The 24,538-nt window shown below is 39.3% G+C and overlaps 1 protein-coding gene across 9 annotated transcripts in view; it reads right to left on the bottom strand.

Annotated features, from left to right (window-relative positions):
* The window catches only part of LOC126282287 (translation initiation factor eIF-2B subunit delta-like), a 111,891-nt gene that overhangs the window by 77,755 nt on the left and 9,598 nt on the right, over nt 1-24,538 (bottom strand). For 8 of the 9 annotated variants that reach the window (XM_049981950.1, XM_049981970.1, XM_049981977.1 and 5 more), the window contains one exon: nt 10,364-13,621. In XM_049981950.1, the coding sequence (XP_049837907.1) occupies nt 10,364-13,621 (3,258 nt within the window). Of the gene's footprint in view, nt 1-10,363; nt 13,622-23,999; nt 24,093-24,538 lie in introns of those variants that run through there. The other variant, XM_049981943.1, reaches the window with a different exon arrangement.

The following is a 24,538-nucleotide window of genomic DNA, read 5'->3' as shown; positions in this document are numbered from 1 at the left end:
TGCAACATTTTTCTTCCAACAGACAAAATATGTGCTTCCCCTTTACTGGTCGAGAAGACTGATGTTTAGTATCTGTTTCCTCCCCCAATAAGTATCCCAGACGTTTACATCTATGTCTGTACTCCAGAAACCATCTTAAGGTGTGTAGTAGACAGTGCTTTGGGTAGTACTCTCATTCCTATCTACCCTTTTCTTTCCCATTTGCAAATGGCGTGCAGGAATAATGAATGACTTGGCACGGTGCATGAGCTCTATTTCTGTGATTTTCCCATTACAGCAATTTTGCAGGATGAATCAGAGATGAACTAATATGTTTCCCAACTTCTTGGACCACACACTTTTGGAGTTTTAACAGTAAACACTGCTGTGATGCACATTGTCTTGCTTGTAGTGTCTATGAAAGATGTTGGATGAGCATTTCCTGCACACACACACACACACACACACACACACACACACACACACACACACACACACACACACACACACACTCACAAACACATACACCAAATGAAAATGTAAACTCTTTTTTCCTCTGTATGTTCTCTCTCTCCTCTGTAAGTGTTCAGGGTTGATAAGTAATGCTAAAAACCCAGTCAAATTAGGGTTTTCCAAGTTGCTTCATTCTTGGATGATCCGATGGTACACAGTGTGTTGCAAATGTCGGAAAGTATCAGTTAACACTGTTAACATATATTAACATATAGTATCATAATGTATTATATTGCTCATTGCTTTCAATTTGACACAAATAGCAAGATTACTGTTCTAAGTATTCATTTACAGAGTAAAAACAGTGACAACAAATATGACTTCATGGCATTGCTAAATTTTATGTTGTCTTTGATAGACTTAATACTAGTGGGAAGATTGTTGAACAGTTGGAGGCCCATGTGAAAGCTCCCTTTCTACACAGTTGAGTGTTTGTACATAAAACATGCAGATTTGAGTTTTTCCTAGTGTTGTGTTTATGTATTTAATTATTTTTTACGACTGGAGTCAGTTGGCACTATGTGGTTTCTGAAAAATTTTAGAGTCTCAAGAATGTGTAGGCAAGGCAGTGTAAGGATTTCCAACTTTCTGAAGATGGGTTTGCAGGAGTCTCTGGGTTTGCTCCCAGTAACAATCCTCATTCCTCTCTTCTGGATTTCTTAGGGTTCATTCAATGGATCCCAATCTGGTGTTTGCATTTCCTAGAACTAGTTTTATGGAGTCATCCCACTTTAGGTCACTACAGACAGTTACTGTGTGATAGTTTACAGATTTTATTGTTCCAGTGATTGATAACCAATAGTGTCACTGAAATATAATAGGCATTTCTATTTATTTATGTGTATTATGTTACATTTATTTTTGTTGAGAATCAACTGCCACTTCCTGCAGCAAGTGTCATTCCTTGGCACGCCTTCCTGCATTTCACTACAATTTTCTGGTACTATAACTTTCCTACATACAACAGCATCATCTGCAAAAAATGTACCAACTGTAACTCCTATCTCGCCAGTAGATAAGCAGATCTGCTCCATAGTATGAGCTCATATATTTGTCTTTTACACTTCACAAGATTATGTTAATCCCTTGACTGGGGAGGAATGCCTGTGTGATGCTTTTGGGGCAATTAACAATTACAACAGTTAGTTCAATGACACAGCTGCTGTGGTTCAACTGCTGCAGAAGCTTTTTGAGACACATGCTTGCTTACAGAATAGTAGCAGTTGTCTTCAGTATTATGTTAATGATAATTCTGCTGCAGATTCTCTTCACAGGTTTCCAGTTGATTTAATACCAACTGATTTAAAATACTTTGGAATTTTCTCCTCTTAAAACATATGGGTCTTTAGCAAAGTGCACTTTTTCCTCTACAGTAGTGTATATTGACATGAAAATTCATGACAGATTTAATCTATATGCTGAAATGGGACAGAGAGCTTCTATACAGTTGGGAAGGAAGAAGAGAGAGTTACTGACAGAAGGAAACTGTGGGGAGGGTCACAAATCATTAACAGTAGTTTGTTTAAACAGCCTAATTCACCAAATATCACAGGTATATAATTTTTGATTCTTAAACGAGACTGTCTTTTCTTTCAATGCTTTTGTTGTGAAATTAATGGTACCTCAAAACAAGTGTAGACACCAGGGCATGTCACTGCTTTAAAACAGCAACATACAGCAGATATTTTAATTTTGGTTCAAATTAAAACATAAGCATTTTATTGTTGCTGCTCATTAAATCATTAATGCAATCAGTGCATTGTAAGTCAGATCACACAATCTTTCCAGATCAGTTAATACTGTGTTCATAAGAAATACAAGATATTAATAATTTGATAATTTCACAGGACTCAATTTAGTTTTGCAAACAATTAATGTATTCATTTTGTGTAACCACATTTTCCTTTCCACATCTTAGATTGTGTTATTTCACCATCATCAGTTTTACTTTTGGGAACAATCAAGACTCAGCAGCACCCTCATTTAGCACACATTCGGGCATGATAATTAATCTAAGGCATCCAGAATGCTTGGCATCCAGAGTGCTTGGGTAGCTCAGTTGGTAGAGCACTTGCCCACGAAAGGCAAAGGTTCTGAGTTCGAGTCTCGGTCCGGCACACAGTTTTAATCTGCCAGGAACTTTCATATCAGCGCACACTCTGCTGCAGAGTGAAAATCTCATTCTGGATGTTTCAAGCTAAGGCATAATTGTGGAGGAAGTATCAAGTATATTGCTACAAATATTCAGGTCGCATCTGGTGAATTCTTGCCCACACACTACTGAGGACTCCTAGATAATAATCAGATTAAGATATTTGATCTTCTGATGTTAACATTCACTCTATGCAAACATACTTACGATTTTAATTCCTTATGTTACACAACATTATGCTTTGTTGCTTTGTAAACAGTTCACATTGAAATCACCAAGTCTTGCCACAAGCACTTTTGATTCTTAACACAACTACACAGACAACTTTCATTTGCCTAAGTCTTTGGCAAATATTTGCCGAAAAACATTTTTTGGTATCCTTGGAAGTTGCCTAATGAATCTTGAGTCATTATTTCTGCCAGATGCAAGCATTCTGAGATTTTTTGAGGCAGCTGACATGTTCTTGGTTCTGTGCTCATCTAATTCCTTAATTCTCCTCTGTACCATAACAAAATACAGCATATGATACAAAAATGTTTCAATGAATGAATCAGTCACTACCGAACAAATTTTCCATCATTCCAAGGTTTCTTAGCCTGTGTTGCTTTATTTCAAACAAAATTTGGAATTTATTTGCTATTCAAATGCCATTTACCAATGAGAGTGCTAAAACTGTTACTGCTCCGCAACACTGTCGATGTTTAAGATTGGGAATTCATTATGCTCACTGTTAGCACAAAATGATCTAATTTTTGCTAATTCAGTAGCACAGAACCAGTTTCCTTAGATTGTCAGTACTGTAAAAACAGCAGAAAGTAGCACTCAATAATGGATGCAAATCACACCCATAATTCTGTTACCAAACATGGGGGGGGGGGGGGGGGGGGGGGGAGGGGTGAAATTTTCCAATGACGAGGACATTTACATAGTGGTTCTTGAATGGCTCCTTGACCACAAAATGAATCTCTGGTATCAAGGGGCATGTTCAGACTGCTGTTTACAGAGGCTTGGTAGCTATGTTGACAAAAATAGTGTTATGTGTCTGTGTCACATTTAATAAAAGTTATTCGGAACCTTCAACATCGCAGAGCATCAGCAATTGTTGGTTAATATATTAAAAAACTAAAAACCCGCCTCGATTATTCGGCCTGCCATGACAATTTTTAACTTTCTTTGTGAAGGCACCTCATATCTTATTAAGATAGTAGAATTGTGCCTACACCCAAAACTATATCTCTATGTAAAGGCTTTTGGGTTAAAGCAGATCACTCACAGAAAAGCAGAAGTGTTAAGTTGTTGATAGCCACACACCAAACAAAGAATACTTGCTAGCTTTCAGAGTAATCCTCTTTCCAACTATGTTGTTGTTGTGGTCTTCAGTCCTGAGACTGGTTTGATGCAGCTCTCCATGCTACTCTATCCTGTGCAAGCTGCTTCATCTCCCAGTAGCTACGGCAACCTACATCCTTCTGAATCTGCTTAGTGTATTCATCTCTTGGTCTCCCTCTACGATTTTTACCCTCCACGCTGCCCTCCAATACTAAACTGGTGATCCGCTGATGCCTCAGAACATGTCCTACCAACCGATCCCTTCTTCTGGTCAAGTTGTGCCACAAACTTCTCCCCAATCCTATTCAATACTTCCTCATTAGTTATGTGATCTACCCATTTAATCTTCAGCATTCTTCTGTAGTACCACATTTCGAAAGCTTCTATTCTCTTCTTGTCCAAACTATTTATCGTCCATGTTTCACTTCCATACATGGCTACACTCCATACAAATACTTTCAGAAATGACTTCCTGACACTTAAATCTATACTCGATGTTTACAATTTTCTCTTTGTCAGAAACACTTTCCTTGCCATTGCCAGTCTACATTTTATATCCTCTCCACTTTGACCATCATCAGTTATTTTGCTCCCCAAATAGCAAAACTACTTTACTACTTTAAGTGTCTCATTTCCTACTCTAATTCCCTCAGAATCACCAGATTTAATTTGACTACATTCCATTATCCTCGTTTTGCTTTTGTTGATGTTCATTTTATACCCTCCTCTCAAGACACTGTCCATTCCGTTCAACTGCTCTTCCAAGTCCTTTGCCGTCTCTGACAGAATTACAATGTCATCGGCGAACCTCAAAGTTTTTACTTCGTCTCCATGAATTTTAATACCTACTCCAAATTTTTCTTTTGTTTCCTTTACTGCTTGCTCAATATACAGATTGAATAACATCGGGGAGAGACTACAACCCTGTCTCACTCCCTTCCCAACCACTGCTTCCCTTTCATGTCCCTCGGCCATTATAACTACCATCTGGTTTCTGTACAAATTGTAAATAGCCTTTCGCTCCCTGTATTTTACCCGTGCCACCTTCAGAATTTGAAAGAGCGTATTCCAGTCAACATTGTCAAAAGCTTTCTCTAAGTCTATAAATGCTAGAAACGTAGATTTGCCTTTCCTTAATCTTTCTTCTAAGATAAGTAAAGTAAAACTCACACGTAAAACCGCCCCCCCCCCCCCCAATTCACACATCTATGCCCCTACATGGTGCCAGCAGGATGAAAATTTCCAATGCCAGTGCTGTGAGGTAGGGTGGGTACAGGGAGAAAGGAGAGGGGCAAGGAGAGGGACTGGGGGGGGGGGGGGCTAGGGAGGGAGGGAGGGAGGAAGGGGTGGTAAGTACATGGGGTAGGCATGTGATGTTCACTTGTCGAAGATTGTGTAGAGCTGCACATGCTGAAGGTGATGTGGGGAACATGAATTGGGAGGGGTGGCAGGATGGAGGAAGGGAAAACTGTTGGGTATAGGGTGGGGGGGACATTGGATTACTAGTGATTGACTTCAGAGCACTATCAGAGGGCATGTTGCTAAGCTATCTCCCATCTGCATAGTTGAAAGGACCTAGTTGTGATGGGAAGGATCCAGATGGACCAGGCTGTAAGCAGCCATTGAAATTGAATGAGGCCATTCACCCTACTGGACAATTGATTGGTAGTCATGCAGAGAGGGGAAAAAAAAAAAACTGTGCAGTGTTTGCACCAGAGTTGGTATGTGACACGGGTACTTTCAAAGGTGGCCTGGCTTCTGATGGGGTAGGATGAGTCTGTGACAGGCATGGAGTAGGAAGTGCTGGGTAGGTTGACTCGGCACGTCTTCCACCATAGTCTACCACAGCGATGGACTAGAAAGTTGTGGGGGTTTGGTGGGCGAGGAACACCACTTTAGGAGGGGTGGGAGGTACCTTAGGTAGGATAAAGGCTTCACCACTCTTGTGATGTGTTGCAGTGACTACTTATCAGAAAGCCTCCACAAAACTGTCTAACTCCTCCACCTACAAGTTCCGCTATTCATACGTCCTTACCAGAACCTCTCCCACGAGTCTTCGTCCCTCTTCACCCCAACAACAGCCTGCACAACCAACTATTACGTGCTCCTCAAAATTGACAAGCCGAACACTTCCGGATGCCCCATTGTAGCTGATTATTGTGCTCCCACTGAAATAATTTCTGCTCTGACAGACCAAAATCTCCAACCAATTGCCCAAACCCTAGCCCTCACATCAAAGATACTTATCACTTCCTTCACCAACTCTCTACCATCCCCACTCATTTACCGCACACATCCCTACTTGTCACTGTTGATGCCATCTCCCTACACACAAACATCCCTCACTCCAATAGTCTTGTTGCTATCTAACACTACCTCTCCCAATACCGTTCATGCTCCAATACCGTTCATGCTCCAATACCACCACCGCATTCCTTACGCACCTTAGAACTTTATCCTGACACTCAGCTACTTTTATTTTTAAGGGAAGGTATGCAAACAAACGTGCAATGCAGCTATGGCAACCCTCCCATGCCAACACTTTTATGGGCTACCTAGAGGAAACATTCCTAGCCCCCAAAAACTCCATTCCCCTAGTCTGGCTCAGGTTCACTAATGATATTTTCATGATGTGGAATCAAGGACAAGACATACTATCCTAATTTCTTCACAACCCCGACAGCTTCTTTCCCATCTGCTCCACCTGGTCCTCATAAACTCAATGTGCCACTTTTCTGGACACTGACCTCCACCGCTGATGGCTACAACCACACCTATGTCCATATTAAACCCACTAATCACCAACAGTACCTGCATTTTGACAGCTGCCATCCCTTCAATGTCAAAAAATTACTCCCATATAGCCTAACCACCTGTGGATGATATATCTGCAATGACGAGAACTCCCTTGCCCAGAATGCTGAAGCTCTCACATTGGTATTCACAGAGCACAGAGGCTCTAAAGCGCGGCGCGCAAGCGCGCGCGCTCAAACAAACATATGCCCCATGCAAATACTAACACCTTCTATCCTCTCTCCACCCCCACAGAATCAGCTACAAACAAGTACCCCCATCATGCCCCAACACAACTCCTGAGTTGAACAACAGAGCCATATCCTTCGTCAAGGTGTTGATGAACTCTCAGTATCCATTGAAATGATTGACAACCTACTCAAGATCCTTCCCACCCATCCTGAAGTGGTGTCCTCACTACCATTCATTCTACACGACATCCCAGTCCACCCCTAAGCCATTCCCGCTCACAACCCTTTGTCACAGAAGTCATATCCCTGAGGTAGACCATGGTGCAAGACTGCCCAATCCACCCACCCATCACTCCCTACTTCAGTCCTGTCACAGGCTTATCCTACCCTATCAGCGGTCGCACCACCTATGAAAGTAGCCATTTCACATACCAACCCTGCTGCCAACACTGTACTGTTTTTTATGTCAATATGACTCAAACCAGCCATCAACCAGGATAAAAGACCACTGCCAAACTGTTGCTAATAACAAAACGTGCCATCTGGTGACACAACATGCTCAATTTCAACCTCTGCTTCACAACCCGGGCCATCAGGATCCTTCCCTCCACAAGCAGGTTCTTTGAACAACGCAGATGAGAGAGATCCTTGCACCACACCCTATGCTTCTGTAATGGTCCTGGTCTTAATCTCTGGTGGCCCATTGACCCCACACCCTCTACCCAACAGTTTCTCCTTTCTCCATCCTGCAACTCCTCCCAATTCATGATCCCACATCATCTTCAACGTGCACAACTCTCCTCCATCTCCGACAACTGAACATTATACACCTACCCCACGTACCCGTTACCCTTCCATCCCGCATTCCTAGCTTGTAAGCTGGTTGCCTCTCTCTGAGTCACTAGTCACCCACCCCCAATACCCCCCCCCCTCCTACCTCCCACCACTCTACCTTATACTCTCCACACCCAACATGACCCCCACCACAAACTAGTCCAGCTGCTGAAATGCAGCACTAGTACTGCTCATCTAGACAGAATCACGTACAAGGATAGCCAAGTGTGTGTGTTTCTTTTTCTTAACTTGAAAAATGATTACTCCGAAAGCTAGCAAGTTTCCTTTCTTGTGTGTGTGTGTGTGTGTTGAGAACTCAACACTTCTGCTTTTTGGTGAGGTCTGTTTTAATTCAAAAGCATTTACATTCTATCAGAACTTTCCCAAAACTATATCTCAAACCACTTGAGTTTCCCAAGCACCACTATTACACTTCTGTGTGGTCTATACTGACGGGCTGCAATTCTAAAAGCATCCTTCGAATTGCTTTTATGCTCTATTTTCAACCCGACTGATTTTTTGAGTCTTCAGTCTTCCAACTGGTTTGATGTGGCCCACCACAAATTCCTCTCCTGTGCTAACCTCTTCATCTCAGAGTAGCACTTGCAACCTACTCCTCAGTTATTTGCAGTATGTATTCCAATATTGTCTTCCTCTACAGTTTTTTACCCTCTACATCTTAGTCTAGTACCATGGAAGTCATTCCCTCATGTCTTAACAAATGTCCTATCATCCTGTCCCTTCTCCTTAGTGGTGTTTTCCAGATATTCCTTTCCTCTCTGATTCTGCACAGAACCTTCTCATTCCTTACCTTAACAGTCCTGTCTTTCTTTGATTTACTCTCAATCCATATTCTGTACTTGTCAACTGTTCATTCCATTCAGCAGACCATACAATTTTTCTTCACTTTCACTCAGGATATCAATGTCATCAGCAAATCATATCACTGACACCCTTTCACCTTGAATTTTAATTCCACTATTGATCCATTCTTTTATTTCAATCATTGCTTCTTTGATGCACAGATTGAACAGTAGGGGTGAAAGACCACACCCCTGTTTACAGGTCCTATTGATTAGGACCCATAATACTTTGGAGCTGCCTGAAATTCCACCACCACACATAATCTTACAAGTGCACTTTCTCGATGTTCTCCTTCAACCTCGTTAGTGTTCTTGTACTTCTCAAACAACTAGGAATCTCGTTGAAGACTGTAGCTCAAGTATTGATTACCAGATTGAGCAGGTATCCTATAGAAGAGAATTTTTGCAGGTCTTCACAACAGCATTTTTCAGTTCACGTGCACTTAGTGGCATCAACATGGCAAGATGCAGTTTGACAAATGCTGAAATTGCTCAAGAGTTCTCATAATTTTGAGGATAGTGACATTGATTTTTCAGAAGGTGGAATTCAGACAAATTTGTAAATAAAAAAATACGTGATCACTGAGTTAATCTCAGTATGATTACAGGGAACATATTTTTAGGAGTGTAGCTGACTGGAGGTTCTATTATTCTCCACAAAGAACCCAATAGTATTGGATTGTAACATTACTGATACACACCAGGAAGGTGTTGTATCACTTAAATACTTACGTACTAGACTAGGAAGTAATATGAAATAGAACAAATTTGAAAACAGTGGTAGGGAAAGTGAAAGCAAGGTCTGGATTTGCTGGGACAATCTAATGCAGCTATTAATGAATGCATACCACAGAAAAAAATTAGATAGATAAAAAAATCTATACAACTAGCAACGGCAGGATAAAAAACATGAAAGTTAAGGAAATGTGCAAGCTTTTAGAGTCGGTGACTTCTTCTAGTACAAGCTTTTAAGGGGACGGAAGAAGGGTGAAGGAAAAGGACTGGAAAAGTGTAAGAAACGGGAAGGGTTATGGAAAAGTCTCCCATGACCATATGTCCGGGGAGGCTTACTGGATGGGATGAGAAGGAAAGACTGAATCAGTCTTTCTTTCTCATTTCGTCTGTTAAGTCTCCCCAATCCACGGTTCTGGCCACCTTTTCCGTAATTCTCCTCATTTCCTAAATCTCACCACTCCTCGTTTCCCTTCAGCCGTTCCGTCAGGAGAGTCAGTGGCTCTGCAAACTTGCATATTTCCTCAACTTTTGTGTGTGTGGTTTGGGCACGTCTTGGTGAGTAGATTTTTGTATCTCTACAATTATGTTTCCAGAAGGTAATTATTTTTGTTGATATAGACTAAAATGTGATCTATTCTTGAGTACTGTTCCAGTGTTAACACTTGGTGCTGAGCTGTAAAGTGCAGCCGAAAAATGTGGCTGTTTTTACTATGGTAACCCACTGAAGTTCTTAGTTTACTAGTAAACCCTAAATTATAGGATCTGTGTGCTTCATTAATGTATTACTGGAATATAATTTGGTGTAATAAAGAGTAAATCTAATTGTTATTTTAAAACTTTGCATAATCACAGTTTCACAGAAAAACTCACGTATTTTTTGCTCATGAAATAAAAAAAGTAAGCACTAGATGTATACTACATTTAAGTACTTTATATTATTAATAAATGCAAAGAAATAACACGAAAAAATATACCTGCTTTGCTCTCCTTTCAGCTCTGAGCTCAGCTTTTGACTTTCCATCTGTACTTGGAGCTGCCACTGGAGTTTCTGTCTTTTGTTTCATTATAACAGACCTTTCCTTCACTTTTTCATCATCTGAAGCATTGATTCGTTTCTGTACTGGTACAGACTGTTGCGGCAACTTCCTTGCCTTGTGGTCATTAATTTGGGCCATTGCTGCCTGAATTCCTGATGCTACATCACTTGTGTCCACACAACTCGTGCCCTGCAGTGTAGGATGAACACCGTCAACTAATTTCAACGCATCACTGGTATTGGTTTGCTCACCTGCAACTCCCGATATGGGACTGTTACTGCCAGTCTGGGTGAGGGTCCGATTTGTGGTCTGTTGTGGAGTAGAAATTCCATCAACTAACTTCAAAGAGTCGCTTGCATTTGGGTGCTCAGTTGCAGCAGCATCTGTCTTGGATTCATTTGCAGCAGGTTTCAACTCGGACCAAGGTGATACATGCTGTGTGAGACTAATTCCATCAACAGATTTCACAGAAACATTCACATTTGTCCCCTCTGTGTGAGTAGAACTAGCAGCATCTATTTTAGGAACACTACTCCCAACTTGAGAATGAGGCTGACCTGAATTCATCACTGAAGTGTGCAGCCCATTTGCTAACTTCGCGGCATCACTGGTATTTGGTTTTTTGACAGCACTGGCTTTATGTCCACTGTTTCCAGCTTGCACAAGAGATTGACTTGAGTTAACCACTGCAGGATGAATGCTGTCTGCTAACTTTAAAGCATCGCTTGAATTTGGGCTTTGAGCAACAACATCTACCTTACGTTCAGTAATGCTAACCTGTTCATGAGGCTGACTTGAGTTGACAACTGTTGGATGAATACCATCAGCTAACTTCAAGGCATCACTTTTATTTGGCTTCTCACCTGCAGTGTTTACTCTGGGCCTACTATCATCAGCCTGTACACATGACTGACTCGAACTCATCGCCATATTTGAGGTTCCATCAGGTAACTTTTGTGGATCATTTGCACTTCGTTTTTCAGTGGCGGTAGCAGCAGCATTTAGCTTGGAACTTCTGCTACCAGCAACTTCAGTATGTTGTAGCTGAACAGTGTTAGTTGCACTGGATTTCTTTATTTGCTTATTATCATCAACATTTGCTTGCTCGGCAGTGATACTGGATGTGGAAGCAGCATCATTTGTTTGTGCTGTAGTTGGCTGCTTCTGCGTAACTACCACCTTTGATTTTTTTGCTTGTTTAGCTAACTTTCTTGCCTCCCTCTCTGCCTTTATTTCTTCACGTGTTTTGTCCGTTTTTGGCATTGTGAGGGGTTCTGATGAAGACTCACTTAAACAATTATCTGCAGCACTTTCCCCACAATCAGCCTCAACTAAACTTACAGGAGTATTTTTGATGCCCTTAGTACTATCTATGGTAGTATTCTCCTTTTTCGTCAACAAGGGGAGATTCTTTTTCCCGCACGATGAAACAGCTGTTTCTTTAGAAATTTCCTGTAACTCCAAAGGACTTTGTTTTAACTCACGTATAGAAATATGACTTTCTTTTTCCACACTTTTGCTAAAGACAGCCTTTTCCTCTAATAACGTCTTCTCACACTTTTTATCAGTAAGTGAAAAATGCTCATTCACACAAAATCCAGATGAGTCTACATGACATGTAGGGCTCTTTGAAGTAATTATTGATGATTTCGTATTCTGAATCTTCAAGTGACTGTTATCACTCTCCTTTGATTTTACAGGTGCTGCACTGCAAATGCTGCTGGAAAGCACTGAGGAGGTCTTGCTGATGTTGAATATCTGATTGCTTTCTGCACTACTAGTGACTCTGTTTTCAAAGTTTGGACTGGTATATATGGGGCCACTTATAAGGACACTTCTCTGTAGTGAGAGAGCAGAGGGCAATTCTGTATCACAAAGAGGATTTTTAATTATTTTACCTTCAGTTTCTGGAAGGAGTGTGTGTACTCTTACATTTAAACTATCAGTGTTGTCTACTGAACTGGTTGGAAAGCCTTTACCTATAGGCTCCTTTTTTCTCTCATGTAAAATTCTAACTGTGTTTTCAGGCAAAAGTGTCTTCCCAGAAACTTTGGATGCAGTATCACAGCTGGATGTTTCAATACTTGCCAAACTACGATTTGAAACAGTAATCTTCTTTTCCTTCTCTTTTGTTTTGGGAAGTTTTGACACTGATTCAGTAACCGGTTTACCTTTCTCTACAGTATTGTCATTTCGACCCGATGACTTCTTTGCCTTATTTCCACTATTCAGTGACAAGCTAATATCATTCTGTAAACCCTCAAATAGAATACCATTGCTGGTTTCTGAGGATAAAGGATTGTTTGAGCTTACTACAGCCTGTTTCTCTTTCTTCTGTTTTCTCTTGGTCACTAAAATATTTTCCGACACTGCTTTGGGATTTTCTGAAGCTGTACCATTTGGCAAAGTATTTCCCTGGGAATAACTGTTTCTCACAGCAGAACACAAATGCCCACCATTGTCATCTAAACATGTGTCCTCTCTTACTGGCCTTCTGGGTACAATGTGATTGCAAATATTATTGGTTTTGTGTGCGTTTCTTAAACTATCTGAATTCTGTTCAAACAAAAAATTTCTAGTACTAATGTCACTAGACAAATTACTAAATTCAGTCTGTAAATTGCTGTTGTCATTTGCTTTCTCCTCAAGATTAGATTCACTATCACCACACTTCTTCTTTTTCTTCTTTCGGGACTTTGCTGGAACCTGTTTGTTTACAAGACCCAACACCTGCAGAATTCGCTTCTTCCTTAGTCTTCTTTTTTTTGCTTTACTCAATGGCACTTTTGATCCACTTTCATCAGATGATGGGACCACAGCATGTCCAGTCTCAAGGTCTTTAGGTTTTACTTCGTTTTTATTTGAGATATTTTGTTTCTCTGACAAGGACAGTGACTGAGCAGCATGGTCCTGGAAACACAAACCTATTTTTTCATTTGAAACACAAGTTTTTTTGGCGTTTCTTCTAGTCTTGGACACATTCTGAGTTAATTTATTTTCAGATTTTTTATCAATTGATGCCTTACTTAAAGATGAATTCTCTATGGTTTGGGTAGGTACTAAGGGCCCAAGACCCTTCTTTTTTCTCTTGGCTTTCAATTCACAATTTTTTTCAATGTGTTTATGTTGATTTTCATTCTGCACTGTTGCTGATTTTTGCTTCCTTTTAACAGTTTCTCTCTGATGTTGCACGTCCTGTAACACAAAGATTGTGATCAGTAGTGAAACCACATTTTAAAAACAGTAACATAAACATAAAAGTGATGTTACGTAAGATGCAAGGTTTTAACAAAGGAAAAATAATATCTCTAACTCTAAAAGTCATTTTGTTAATGATGATAATAATAATAATAAAAGTTTATTTTATGAAGATAATGGATATGAATAACTTTGTGTGTTTGTGTAAAAATAAATAAGTATCTGAAACAAGTGAAAGAAGGTATCACTCTGCTAGGTGTGTGTCACCATCCACACTTCATAGTTCTATGCTTTTGAAGTCTCTCCCGCTTGCTATATCTTCCAACCTTGGAAGTTTAGTTTCCGAGTACAATCAACACTGCTAATTTTATTATTATTATTATTATTATTATTATTATTATTATAATGATGTCTGAGGTAGTAGCCAAACGTTTGAGGAGCAACAGACTATTGACACAGCTGATCCAGATAATGCAGTTAAAGCTAGCGACGTGAGATCCATATAACTCAAGAGTACAAAGTTATTGATGTGCGGAACTCTCGTTATAGTTTAGTTACCGCCATATCAAAACAAACAGTTACAAAGAACTGTACACCTGTACACATTTAAAATAGAATGAGAAAATGATAGAAATGCAGGGCATTCATGGCATAAAAAAGTCACTATCTATGCTACATCAATTCAGAACTTCCCTCTATTGCTTCCCATTTATACAACTACAAATGTATTGGGTATCATTACAGGGGTTGGGAGGGCTCAGATTTCGCAGCAAAATAATTGCGATCTGACTTTGAGTTTCACTTTGTGGAACAGAAGCTCAGGATAGTGACTAAAATAAAAGAAATAATTTTGTCATAGAGAGTGCCAAAATTCAACAACTTGGTATACCAGATATCCTCCATCTTTGTGAATCTACATATGTGTGTTGGTGCCACCTCCAGCTTAGTCATCCCCTGTTTCTAACCTAGCTCTCAAGCACTACTGAACATTGTAATGATCTATTACGAATGCCAGGAGACACTAAGCAAAAGAAACAGTCTTGGAGTGCTGCAACTGTTTCATACAAATTACCTAGAATGCTAAATTTTTAATAATAATAATAATAATAATAATAATAATAATAATAACGAAGAACTTTAATGCACCCCGGCTGTCGTAGATTCATGTCAGCACACTATGAAGATGAAGCATCTACATAATATTGCATCAAACCTCTATTTTGCCAGTTGACCTACATTCCTAATCTACCACTATCTTCATTAATACTGACAGCGGCTGCTTGAAATTACTACAAAAAAGTAGGGAAAGAGCATTCTGTACATATCTGAAGGCTTGGTTTGGTGTTTCTAACATCTTGTAGTGTATGAAAGTACACCTGGCCCACAATGATTAAAAAGAATGATAATCCACTCTTTCTTGGTCACTACTCCTTGAAATAAAGTAGACTTCAAATCAAAAATTTTCTATAAACGGCAAAACAATATGTCTTTTATATCTAAGTAACAATGGCAAAACAAGTAATACATTGTTGTTATAATTTAGATCAGTAAAAATTACTCCAGCGAGAAACGTAACTGGAATGTGTAATACATGCAACATGTAATTTCAATTAAATCAGTATAGTCCTATAATAAGTGTGATTACAAACTGTTCCACAGTAAGGTTCATTGAGTCCTTTTGAATGGTTTCTGTCGAAGCTGAAGTTCCCACAACATTCATCTGATTCTTGGAATGATTCACCTGAATCTCTTCCCAAGGCATATTGCTTGATGACAGATAAAAATGAAATTTAATTAAATAAATAAATCTCTGAAACTAGGCCTGAATCAGAAATTAAAAAAAAAAAATTGTTTCACTCACAATGCCACACAGCACGAGTTTCTCATCAATGACCAAAAATAACAATATTGTGAAAATGATGGATTGCCACACACACTATGTTGGAGATACTGAGTTGCAAACAGATAAAACAAAAAGACTGCTAAACAAATAACCTTTTGGCCAAAAGAACTAATCCTGGAGTAGAAAAAAAACACACACACACACACACACACACACACACACACACACACACCACTCTCTCTGGCTGCCAGGATCAGGCTGCGAGCAATTGTACATAATGGGAGAAGCAATCTGGGTGGTGGGGGTAAGGAGAAGGCTTGGGGCGGGGAGGGGGACGGTAAACTGCTGCTCGTAGGAGCATACAGGGATGAGGTGGAGATATGGTAGGACAGCTACTTGTAGTCGGAAAGTTAGACAAAGGATGGGAGGGAGGAGGGGGAGAGGAAAGGGAGCGGAAAATGAGAAAAGTATAAAGACTGGGTGCGTTGCTATGTCGAGTTCATGCCTGCACAGTTCAGAAAAAACTAGCATTGGCAGGAAAGATACAGATGGCACAGGTTGTGAAGCAGTCGCTGAAGTGAAGAACGTTATGTCGGACAGAGTGTTCAGTAATTGGACAGTCCAGCTGTTTCTTGGCCGCAGTCTGTTGGTGGCCATTTGGGTGGACAGACAGCTTGTTGGTTGCCATGCTCACGTAAAATGTACAGTGGTTGCAGCTTAGCTTGGAAAGCACATGACTGCTTTTAAAGGCAGCCCTGCCTTTGAAGGGATAGATGATACTTGTGACCAGATTTAAGTAGGTGGTGGGGTGAGGATGTATGGGACAAGTATTGCACCTAGTAGTAGTAGTAGTAGTAGTAGTAGTTTTATTCATCCGTAGATCTCTTTTTACAAGGATATAGGACATGTCGAAGTATTTACAAGCTTAGATCAATTTACAATAAGCTAATTCGTATACACATATATTTACAGACTTCTAGTTAGAGAGAATCATTAGATTTTACTCCTGGTATACAATAATTTATTTACAAATAACTCATTAAATAATGTAATGCCACACTATTCACTCATATTTCACTATCAGTCACTGCACACACTGTACACACATTGTTTCATAACACTTCACTCACTACACACACACACACACACACACACACACACACACACACACACACACACACACACACAGGTGATCCTTGGGCCATTTTCTGTACTGCAAGTTCCCATTTGCTATCCTGAAAAACTGAGTCAGCATCCCTTCATAATGAGTGAGATGTTGAGCTCAGAAAGAGGAAGAGGTGTTAGTATTGTGCTATGCATAGCTTGAGGGGAGAGTGTCTCTAGAAAGGAAAAAAGAAGAAAAATAATAAAGTGAAGGTGTTATGTGGAATATTGGATGTTTTATAATCATCATTATTATTATTATTATTATTATTATTATTATTATTATTATTATTATTATTTGTTTGTATAACATTTTTTTATCAAACCCCTACTCTGCTTTATCTAAGTAATCCTTCAATGTATAAAATGTATTGCATAACAGGTACTTTTTAGCTGCCTTCTTAAATAAGTGTATTTTTGAAATTTCTTTAATCTCTTTTGGTAATTTATTGTACAGTTTTATTCCTTGGTAGAAAATGCTGTTTTGAGTTTTATGTTTATTTTTTCTTGGTAAATGTAAGTTGAGTCTATCTCTTGTTGCATGGTCATGGACAGAGCTGTTTGTGCAGTAACTGCCAATGTTACTTTTGATGTGTACAACTGACTGGTAAATGTGTTCACATGGAGCAGTTAAAATTCCCAGTGTTTTGAACAGATCTTTACAATGAGCTCGACTACTATTTCTGGTTATTATTCTTATGGCTCTTTTCTGGAGTTTGAAAATTGTGTTCATATTTTGTGGATTTGTTCCCCAAAGAAGAATGCCATAGCTAAGAATTGAGTGTACATATGAATAATATGTAACTAAAAGACACTGCATGTTACACACAGGTGATAGAATTCTAAGGGCATAACATGCTGATGACATTCTGTTTGCAAGTACCTTTGTGTGTTCGCACCACTTCAGCCGAGAGTCAATATTCATTCCTAGAAATTTTGCATTTGTTACACAGTCTATAGAGGTGCCATCTACATTTAATTTAACATTGTCATTTTTCCTCTTCAAACTGAAGTTCATGGCATTAGTTTTCTTTATGTTTAATGTAAATTTGTTGCTTATTGACCAATCGTAAACTTCCTTGAGAGTTTCATTTGCTTTCTCGGTAAGGAGTTCTCTTGTTCTCTCAGTGACTATAATATTGCTGTCATCAGCGAAGAGAATTTTCTCACCATGAGTAACACTACTGGGAAAGTCATTGATGTATATCAGGAATAGTATCGGTCCTAATATGCTACCTTGTGGAACCCCTATATTAATATGTTTTGGTTCTGATAAGTATTTTACTAAATGTTTAGATCTATTTGAAGTATGTGTTATCTCTACTCTTTGTACCCTATCTGTTAGGTATGATCGAAACCAGTCATTAGCTACCCCTCTTATTCCTAATGCTTCTAATTTATTTAATAGAATCTTGTGGTCGACTGTATCAAAAGCCTTAGAAAGATCCAAAAATATGCCTGTGACACACTCATCTTTATCAAGAGCATTAAGTACAACTTTTGTGAATTCTACTATGGCCGACTCCGTATTTTTGCCACTTCGAAAACCAAACTGTGATTTGCTTAAAAGATTGTATTTATTCAGATAATTCATTAATCTGTCTTTCATAATTGCTTCTATTATTTTTGAGAATGCTGACAGCAGGGAAATGGGCCGGTAATTTTCTGTGTCTTCCGCATTACCTTTCTTAAGCAAAGGTACAACTCTTGCCTGTTTTAGCTGCTCTGGAAATGTCCCTGATGTGAAGGATTCATTTATTATATTTGTTATGGGCCTTGTATAATCCCTATGCATTGTTTCAGTACACACATTGGTACATCATCTAAGCCTTCTGACTTTTTATTTTTTAGCTTTTGAACAGTTTTATTGACTTCATTCTCTGTGGTTGGAAGTAACATCATTGTATCTAGTGCAACAATTTTTGCAGGTGTTATATTACAGGGATATGAGCCATGAGGCAACAGGTTGGGAGCAGTGGTGGAGTACAGATGGATGAGAATACTGTGTAGGTTGGTGGATGGTGGAGTACCATTGGAGGAGGGGTGGGAAGGACAGTGTGTAGGACATTCCTCATTTCACAGAATGACGAAAGATAGTCGAAATCCTGGTGGAAAGAAAGATTCAGTTGCCACAGTTCTGGTGGTACTGAGCTACGAGGGGAACTCTCCTCTGTGGCAGGACAGTTTTGCGCAGTGATCGCCGACATAGTGTAACTGAGGAGGAATAAGGGGGAACAGCCCGCATTTGCTGAGGCAGATGCAAAACCGCTTTGAAAACCATCCACAGGCTGGCTGGCACGCCGGACCTTGACACTAATCCTCCAGGCAGATTCATGCCGAGGACTGGCACGCATTCCCGTTCAGGAAGCAGTGCGCTAGACTGTACAGCAGTGGAAGCATAGTAACCAGTTTTCTGTTTACTGCCCCATATATAAAAGGCACTGCTGAAGGTAACAACTACAAACAAATCCATGGTATGGCAATGGGCACCTGCATGGTACTACCCTCTGCCAACCTATTCATGGGCCATCTAGAGGCTTCCTTCCTATCCACCCACAATCCCAAACAGCTCACCTGATTAACAGATTCACTGATGTCATCTTCGTGATCCGGATCAAGACTGAGAACACCTTATCTTCATTCCTCCAGAATCTAAACACCTTCTCCTCCATTTGCTTCACCTGGTCTTCAACCCAACAAGCCACATTCATCAATATTGACCTCCATGTCCTAAATGGCTACTTCAGTATCCTTTCATATCAAACCTATCAACTGTCAGCAATAACTCCATTTAACAGCAGCCATCCATTACAGACCAGGAAGACCCTTCCATACATCCTTAACCACCTACTGCTGCCCCATCTGTAGTGACAAGCAGTCCCTCTCGAAATATACCGAGGTTCTCACTCATGCCTTCACAGACTGAAATATGCTCCCACTCTTGTACAGAAACAGCTCTCCTGTGTTATTTCTCCAGTAACCCACTAACTCATAAAGCCGCACTGTCCAGCCACAGAGGAGTATTCGCCTCATGACTCAGTACAGCACAGGACTGGAGCAACTGGATCACATTCTCCACCAGGTTTTGCCTACCTCTCGTTGTTCCTTGAAATATATCCTTCCCATATCACCCACAGTGGTATTCTACCGGCCACTGAACCTACACAATATCCTCATCCATCCCCACTCTGTCCATGCTCCCAACCTCTTGAGTCATGGTTCATATTCCTGCAACAGATCTAAATGAAAGACTTGTCCCATACATCATCCATCACTGCCTACTCCAGTCAAGTCACAAGTATCACCTATCCAATCAAAAGTGAGGCTACCTGTGAAAGCTGTCATGTGATTTACAAGCTAAGCTGTAACTAGTGTGCTGCATTCTACATGGGCATGACATGACAACCAACAAAATGTCTATCCGCATGAATGGCCACCAACAAACCGTGCAGCACTTTACTGCCTCCCCCCCCCCCCCCCCCCCACAGCTATCCCTTCCTCTTCTCAGCCCAAGCTGCTCCTTATACCCACTAGCCAGATTGCTTCTCCTATCATGCACAGTTACTCACAGTCTGGCCTTGGCAATTAGACAGTGGTCATGTATCTGAGAGCAGTGGAGTGCACACGTGTATGTGTTTTCTACTCCAGAACAAGGCCTTTTAGCCACAAGCTTATTTGTTTAGCGGTCTCTTTGTTGTGCCTGTCTGCAACTCAATATCCCCACTATATGGTGTGTAGCAATCCATCACTTCTCATAATATTGTCATTATACCATCTTGGATTTTCCATTATTTGTATACATAGAATAAATTTATTGGAAAAACAGGTTATAAAAGGAAACCACTATATAAAAACAAACTACCAGAACAGTAAATTTCATAATTGTTTAATGAATCATGTTATTGAAGCCAATATCAGTCAATAATAATGGAATGTAATGGGTACATTCTATAAACACTTGTAGGAAGAATATTTGCATAATATATTTTATTGAACTGGTATTTATTGCCTTTACACATGCAACAGTCATAATATAATGGAAATACATGTTCTTAAAAACAAACTGACTGTTCGGCACTATCCCCATGCACTTTAAATAAGGATAACTCATCATGCCATGCCACATACATTATCAGAAGCTCCAGTCAACACAATTTGGTGTATTGGGGATATTATTGCCGCTCCTGCTTCTTCTTCTTCTTCAAATCCAGAAAACTGTAGATCCCATTTTTATTTTTCTAGATGAAGCCTTGTAATAAATACTGGTATTGATTACTGATGTACAGGAAAGTTGTTACTTAATGTGGAGAAATGAACATAATAATAATACTCATTCAATATTGTGGCACTTAATCTCAAATGCAGATGTCCAATTGATGAGTACACTTTTCGTCTGCAAAGCTATGTCGCGTGCTGCGGTATGCAGAGACACTAAAAGCACCATAGTAGAACTCAGAAGAAGCTTCTAAGTTGATGATGATGTAATACTACAACACAAATGTTCCCATAACTGTTGTTTACATGATATGTAAAATATCAATGGTGCAAATAAGCTAACAACTGCTATGGGTATGATTGTACCACTACTTGATTACTTATAACAGACATGGTGTTTCAGACAAGAAGATGGCAGAAATTTGATCTTAGTATACCTACTAACAAGCAGAACAACAGTACTAACTTTCTTAATGTCTTGCTTTGTGAAGTTTCCAAAATTTAGTAATTGCATAGACAAAACCAAAAGCTGCAAATGACATTTTTGTAACTTGTAAAAACTATACCTTTAGTACTTTGATTCACCTTCCTTCATTGTGGCACATATTTATTTGTTAAGCAATAGTTTCTCATATTTTATTTTTCCTTTTCAAATCTCCTACATCATTTTTAACCAATACCTATTTAATCCAGATGTTCCTCGAGTTCATTTAGTGATACAGCTGGTACCATAAAGCCAGCTCAGTGCCTATTTCTATGTCTAGTGTTGTAGAATTTAATTTTTTTTTATTTGCATTTATTGTAAATGTTAGTTTTTGTCCATCCTTGTTACTATGAAAGTTAACTTATTCAGTACAAATGAGAGACAAACTGTTAAATACTGATTGCAACATATCACCATGTAAATGCTCCTTCCAGCTGGCAAAAGTTACCTGCTTTCTGTGCAATTGAAAGATGCACTGACTGCTATCAAGGAACTGGCAGCTATTGTATATGTGGCAGTTGGGCAAAATAAATCAAGTAATATACTGGAATACTCAAAGTAATTTAACTACACTGCTTTCTGTTCAGAACAACTGATCCACAAACTGGATACCCATTAGACTGTCAGTGGTAAGTTATACCAAAAGAGACAGTTATTAAGTCCCCTGTACAGCACAGATAGTAATAATGAAGAGCTGAGGATACTATGCCCTCACCCCTTATCAACAAATATGAACTGCTGTCTGAAATAGCTACATTAAATAAGGTGCAGGAGGAAGGGGTGCACGAACTTCATGCATTTTAAACACATGGCACATACTGGTGTCCCTTAGAAAGATGACAGAAAGGAATGAAAAGAAAACAATGTGCATTTGGTGTGTATCCACATGACCCATTCAACAAGTTTAAGAGGTCTCCCTCACTGCCACCAGGAAATAGGTCGCTCTGAGATGTTACTGCCAGCAATGCCAAAATAAATAATGCCAGTCACCTGGATTCTGAGAAAACACGATGGTCACAGAAGGTGGAGTTGAACAACCATGACACACTGTCTCATGCAACTAACAACGAAATTTTGAGCCAAAAGGACAAAACCTGAGACTTGCATGATTCTGACAACCTGTACATGCACCACTGAGACAAGAACTGCTGGGCCCCAAGACATTCTAGGCTGCAACACACATTTTATGTCACAGTGTGTGGCAGAATTTTTTTTAAATTGTGAGACTGTCTCCAGACTGCTGCTCCAAAGAGCAAATATAAGGCTCCAAGAATAGTTCGTGACAATTTACAGTATCAAGGTATTGGGGATCAAGAGTACATACTTTTGTAGGAATACCAGAGTTTCTAGCCCTCCTGGGCTAAAATTTGAGATCGGTTACAGTATGATATTTAGGACAAATCTCATTGTTTAATGGAACAACAGGTTACATGAAAAGGGAAGTAGTTTATAGCTGTTAAAGATACCCAATTTTAATTTACTGTGGAAGAATTTGAATGTAGTTTGAAACCTATACCAACTGCCATGGCAATTAGCAGAAGTAGCCAAAAATGTAGGAGCAGAAAACCTTCATTCACGACTACAGATGTTACATAACCATGAAATATAATTTGGAGTAATTTTAACTATCCTAGGGGAAAAAAAACTATTTTACTTGCACCACATGAGACAAACTTTCTGTACAAGTGTTATAAAATTTTGTTTGGAAATTAAATGAAGCACTTTTCAAGAAGGTATATCAGGATTTTAAAATGTCATCAACAACATCACTAGAAGTGGATTAGTTTAAGAGGACAAGCAAGGGGTAGTAAATTGATCATATGCTTTCCAAAGGAACCATCCTGGAATTTACCTTAAATTATTTAGAAAAAACAGACAGAAGCTAAATTTGGATGATCAGATGGGTATTCGAGCTTGTTTGAAGACCAATATCTTAACCACTGCATGGAAGAAAACACTTCCACAGGGAAAATCTTTTGGAAACAAATAACACTTACATATCTGACCAAGTTCACACACATACTGGAATGTCATCTAAATGCAGATATTGCAATAACGTTTATCAAGCAACTGAGGGCTGTAAAATAAACATTCCAGTTTCCATGTATGTATAGTAAAATGGACAAGTAGTTGATTGTGCCATATTTCAAACAGGAACTACAAACTATTAATTCCAGCAACAGATATGTACATGAAAAGAGCTCATGTTGAAAAAATTAACTGCTAAATCTGTAAAAAAAGATTGTAGCAACCAGGAAAAGTAAAGGAAAAAAACAGGTAGAAATAGGAAATATCTTAAACACAACAGATGCTACACAACAGGTTTAAGGCAAGATTTAGAATAGCTGACTGACAAACAAAAGTGCTCAGTTTTATCAGAATGGTAGTGAAGCACAACTTACAATGACTACTGTACAAAACTGAAGGGAAAGAAAGGAATTATCTACATACCAGACTACAGTCGAAAACAACCTTCCACATGATGCACTTGTGTTTCGTATAGAGCACACATTCGCAAAGTTTCATCATGTCAAGTTAGAGGTAGTCTATGGGAGGGTGGAATGGTGTAGCCAATGACAGATTATGCCCATATGCCAGAAGTAAGAATTTTTCACATTTTCTATGCAAGTTTTACATAAACATTTATGCTATCAATTTATTCATAGTACCTTTGCACCTGCTTGCAATGTTGAAGTAGCTGTTAATGATTTAGGCTGAAACATAAAATCTTGACTCTGGTGGCACATAGATCTACACCACTGTCCAAGGCCTAGGTTAAGGCGAAAGGCGACAGTTTTGTTGTTACTAAGGAATCTTGGTTGTAGTGAAGGACTTATCTGTTGTGTAGTCCAAGGTTCACATCAGATTGGGTAGTGATAGTGAAGCGTATGCAAAGAAAGGTATCAGTACACAGCACACACTAAGTGGTTTGTGCAGCATTAATATTGGCAAAGGCCAACAGTCAGTTTCTTCACCTACCAATGTAAAAACTGATTTATTATTCTTCTGTTTCTAACAGCTGCCAGTAAAGAAAATAAATCCCATAGGAAATGAACTGGGAAAGGAGTTGATCAAAAAGATCAAAAGACTTAATGAAAACACCATCATTACATACCAATCACAATGTCATCAAATCATCATTAGAAGTGGATTAGTTTAAGAGGACAAGCATGGGATAGTAAATTGATCATATGCTTTTCAAAGGCGC

Source organism: Schistocerca gregaria, chromosome 1 (assembly GCF_023897955.1).
Source record: "Schistocerca gregaria isolate iqSchGreg1 chromosome 1, iqSchGreg1.2, whole genome shotgun sequence".
NCBI classification, from domain to species: Eukaryota; Metazoa; Arthropoda; class Insecta; order Orthoptera; family Acrididae; genus Schistocerca; species Schistocerca gregaria.
Note: the sequence above shows the minus strand (reverse complement) of the source record. Positions and strands in the feature narration are given on the sequence as shown.